Source organism: Penaeus japonicus, unplaced genomic scaffold (assembly GCF_977035675.1).
Source record: "Penaeus japonicus unplaced genomic scaffold, GWHDUDI00000001_assembly GWHDUDI00000027, whole genome shotgun sequence".
In the NCBI taxonomy this organism is placed as follows: domain Eukaryota; kingdom Metazoa; phylum Arthropoda; class Malacostraca; order Decapoda; family Penaeidae; genus Penaeus; species Penaeus japonicus.
Window position 1 is genome coordinate 12,641,446 of NW_028234429.1, and position 5,000 is coordinate 12,646,445.

General features: G+C 40.8%; 1 protein-coding gene across 2 annotated transcripts in view; it reads right to left on the reverse strand.

Moving 5' to 3' along the window:
- Positions 1-5,000, reverse strand: part of LOC122260629 (pancreatic lipase-related protein 2) — an 18,137-nt gene that overhangs the window by 1,538 nt on the left and 11,599 nt on the right. For both annotated transcript variants that reach the window (XM_043028016.2, XM_043028004.2), the window contains exons 6-10: positions 4,332-4,466; positions 2,847-2,974; positions 2,227-2,359; positions 332-458; positions 1-77 (exon numbers count right to left, since the gene is read on the reverse strand). The exon at positions 1-77 is cut by the window's left edge and continues 115 nt beyond it. In XM_043028016.2, the coding sequence (XP_042883950.2) occupies positions 1-77; positions 332-458; positions 2,227-2,359; positions 2,847-2,974; positions 4,332-4,466 (600 nt within the window). The remainder of the gene's footprint in view (positions 78-331; positions 459-2,226; positions 2,360-2,846; positions 2,975-4,331; positions 4,467-5,000) is intronic.

Below are 5,000 nucleotides of genomic sequence, written 5' to 3' on the forward strand. Positions count from 1 at the left end.
CCTTGTCGGCGCTCAGGTCCTCTTGGTGTTCCAGCATGAAGGCTAAGCTCTTACCAGAAGACTGCTGTTGCATTATTCTAGGGAGAGAAAAGAGATAGCAAAATGATAAGAAATATTAGGAAGCTTGTTGCACATTTAATTAGATTTTCGGATATTTTATATATCTATCAATTATCTCATCCGTATTTTTGAACTCGTTTCGTGCCAAATACCTCCTTTACCGTATCAATGCAATCAACATCTATAACACTTATTAATGATGATTTATCATCACTTAGAAAGAATCACATTACAATAAGCCCAGATAAGGAGTAAAGACGAAATGACCTGCCTTGGTGTCAGGTCAAAGGATGCGTTGCGCCCTCCCTCCGTTGCAAGCGTAGCCTTCAGACGGCCTTGAAGGGCGCGCGTGGCGTCATCCCTTCGGAGGAATTCCACACGCAGAAGATGATGGAAAACTGCCACGAATATCAAAACGAAATATTGATAAAGAATATGACATGGAAGCAAGGTTAGATATAATGAATAAGTCAACTGATAAAATTTTGTTCATGAAAATATGGAATCAATAAAAAAACACAAAATAACATTACGCAAGAAGTATCTAATCATAGGGCTATATGGGGGCTGGCCATACATCAACAAATAAGGTAGTATAAACATTGTGCATAAAAATAATTTCCAATTGTGGCTTGGAATTTACTTCCCAATTTTCTGAGCACTGTAGAAATTGATGCTAGTAAAAAAGTATATTTCCTAAAATTAGAAGCCAGTCATGCAAACTCGAAATTCGTGTGCAGTGCGTTTTTTTATTTATTACAATATCCTGGCAACTAAATTACATAACGGATTTTTTCGAGTTTAACCTACCATTCCAACGGGTCTTTCCAGTTTAAGATAACTTGGTCAAGCTTGTTTTTTTATTGTGTTTTTCGTTTGAAAGTGGCTCTTCTGATGATTACATTATCTGACAGAAATAGAATTCACTGTCATAAATGTTGCAAAAAAGGTCTGAATGAAAACGGGTAATTTTGCAAGGCAAGAAGTGTCATAGATGTTATGATGTATTTTTGTCAATCTTATTTGTACTAATATTAACGGACACACACACACACACACACACACACACACACACACACACACACACTTTTAAACACTCTGAAAACGATTCAGAACAAGATTTTAAGCCCTCCGGTGAACATTAAGTCACTTGCAAGATATCTAGAGCGAACTTCACAAACCAGAGAGAAAAAAAACAACATAATTTGCAGATTATTTCGGTCAGAGAGAAATGCTGCTCAGCGTCGCTTGATTAGAGAGTAAAGTATAGATTAATCATCAGAATGCTAGCGAATACTACTAGCCTCGTGCTACTTGTAAATCATACACAACGTATGATTTGCAGATTGAAAGTTGTCCGAGGTGAGGCTGATTCCGGCACTGCAATGATGCCTTGAGTTATTACGCGGTGTGTGTGATGTTGCACAACGAGACGGCCTCCTCGCGGCATTGCTCGTTGTCAACTGGTTCTGTTGATTGCAACTCTTGTGCAACACTTATTTCTTTTCGCTATTTTTCTATTTGTATATTATTTTCAATCTTACTCTTAGGAGACTGGGAGGGAGGGAGAGAGAAAGAGAGAGAGCTAAAGAGAGCGAGTGCGAGAGGGCAAGAGAACGAGAGAACGAGAGGGCGAGAAGGCGAGCGAGCGAGCGAGAGAGACAGGGATTGATAGATAGATAGAGAGAGAGAAAGAGAGACAGAGAGAATGAGAAAGAGAGAGAGAGAAAGAGAGAGATGAGAAAGAGAGATAGAAAGAGAGAGAGAGAGAGAGAGAGAGAGAGAGAGAGAGAGAGAGAGAGAGAGAGAGAGAGAGAGAGAGAGAGAGAGAGAGAGAGAGAGAGAGAGAGAGGGATCGACAGAGAGAGAGAGAAAGATCGAAAGAGAGAGAGAGCGACAGTGATAGAGAGACAGAAACAAAAAGAGTGACAGAGAGAGAGAGAGAGGTTGGGAGGGAAATAAATAGATAGATAGCTAGATAGAGAACGCAACATCGCATCATATGGTCATACAACGGCTACAATCACTAACTTTCATTACCAAAATCCACAAGTTTTCCGCAACACACAATCCCAATAAAGAAAAAATACAACATAAACAAAATAAATGAAAATAAGTCAAACACACTACACCTATACACGCATATTCTCAGCGTTACGAACTTACGACAAAAGTAAGGCTTGGGTCCAGTTTTAAGATAGAAGGACGTGCTTGCGTGTCCTCTTGCGACCCACTTGTCTGCTTGGATTCCCAGCGACGCGCAACCAGTGCCATCGGGGCCGCAGCTGAAGCACTTTCCCTGAGGGGATGGAAGTGGGAAGGGTAATAGTGATGGTGGGGGAGTGGGGGGGAGGGATGGTGGGGGAATGTGGGGAAGGGATGGTGGGGGAATGTGGGGAAGGGATGTTGGGGTAGTGTGGGGGGAGGGATGTTGGGGGAGTGGGGGGGGGAGGGATGTTGGGGGAGTGGGGGGAGGGATGTTGGGGGAGTGGGGGGTATTGATGCTGGGGAGGGGGTGAGGGTGATGTTGGAGGAGTGGATGCGGAATGATGATGGGGAAGAGTGTGTAGGGGTGATGGTGGTGGTGATGGTGGTAGTGGTGATGATGATGATGATGATGATGGCAATGACAATGACGATAACAACAACAACAACAACAACAACCTAAATACAAAAAACAACCATATCACAAAGTAAAACCCTCCATAGTTACATATAACTCATATACAGTCATATAGACAAACAACAAACAACACATAAACCACATCCTCACGGTGGTTCCTTACCTCCACGTAATCCCGATACGAAGCACAGCGGAAAGCGGTGTAAGGACACTTGGAAACGAGAGAGTCGATGAAGAGTTCCACGGCAAAGATGTGATTACACCCGATGGCGTCTCCTATGGCATCGGTGGCTGAAAGGTCCGACGTAATTAATTTGTACTCCGTTTTAGAATGAGAGAAAGTGTATCTGTGTAATGTGGGAATGAAGATTACTGAGACGATGTACTGAGAATCAGATAGAATGACTTAGGTGCGTCTGATTAAGAAACGATTACCGCCTTTCACTTGTCCCAGAATACCAAACGCTTTTTGCACTCCCAACTTAGGTGTAACTAATCTAAATACAAGACTTCTACTATGAGTTAGATAACAGAGGTGGCGGGAAATTGAATTGCATGTTCAAATCCCTACTTCTATGACGCTAAAACTTTGAATCTTGCTATTTTGTTAATTATAAATTATTATTATAATATCAGATTATTATGGTATCAGAAGTGGAGGAATGTGATAGCGTGGAGCGCCATTAGATACTTTTATAAAGATTGGATCATAGTTGTTGATGGAAATAGTCCTTAATCTACAACACAGTATGCACACTGTATTGCAAGTCACAATTAAAAATATATGTAAGGGATGATGCAGTATATTTGAATGACAAATAAGAAATAACGCAGATACATTCACTCAATCTTATATATCGGAACATATGTATCAATATATATGTCATACACATAGACAAAACATACACACACACACACACACACACACACACACACACACACACACACACACACACACACACACTCACACACACACACACGTACATGAAATCGATGTTAGTTGGTAAGTGTGAGCGTTTGCAAATCTGTCACCTGACGGAGCCCATTACGTAAGTTCCCCCTCTGGCAACCTCTTGGCCTTTTTACGCGGCTCGATGAAAGCAACACTGATATGTCAAGCAAGCATGCCGATACATCATGTGCTTTTTGAAATGATTTCTTGCACATATTACTCAACTTCTTGTGCTACTTTTTCCACTCACCGCAGACACAACCGCCTCAAAAATGTACACCCAAATTACGACTAAAATATAAAAATATTACAGAAAAAAATAATATGGCGCGGGTTTCCTCAAAATTGTAGACAAATATTAATCCCGTGAAGAAGAAAACGATTTTTTTTTATTCGATGACTCGCACAAATAGATAAAAATAATACAAAAACAAAAAACAAAAACAAGTGATTGTTTTAAAAATTCCCCAAAATAAAAACTATCTAGATAAAAATGGCACATGTTTTAAACCAAGGACTCATACATGTCTGATCAAAGAAAAAAACAAACAAAAATCAGATATACAAACTAAAAAAAATAAATAAATAAATAAAAAAATCTACAAAACCTAATCCAGTCACTTACTCACGAATCCATCAATCACACTCACCCGATAATTGACTCAAAAACAGGCGACTCCCAAAGCGGCGACTCACCTGTGGAGGACCGCCCCCCAGTCAGGAGCCAGGAGACGGGCGCGGCAAACACGTGCGTGCATCCCGGCTGGTACTCGCCGCCGTTCGGGTAGAAGTCGAGGTGTCCCACGGGCTGAGTGATGCCGTACCCTTGGCCTGCTCGTCAGGAGAATTGCAAGTTGACTTTCTCTTTACACTGGAATGAACACACTCATACTCATACTCACAAACACACACACACACACAAATAAACACACACACTCAAATAAAAACATACACAAAAAAAACACAAACACACACGCAAATAAAAAAACACACACACAAATAAACACACACACACACACAACACATACACACAAGTAAACACACACGCACACATACACAAATAAACACACACACACTTACACGAGGTGTGCGTGTGATAAACCATTCTGGAATTATTGCTCATGCATAAAAAAATCAATTAGAAAAACAATCCTGTACGGTCGCCGGTGAAATCTCATACTGCATGAGCACTCTTGCATGAGAAACCAGAAACACTGACAAATGGAGGAAGATCTTCGGAATTTTGGAATATTTTTACATTCACTATCTTTATCATTCCCATTCCCACACATCTCATTCCACATTCAATATTATCCAGCACTGAACACTTCATCTCTGAAAGGTTCATTATTCCTCGCTACGCAC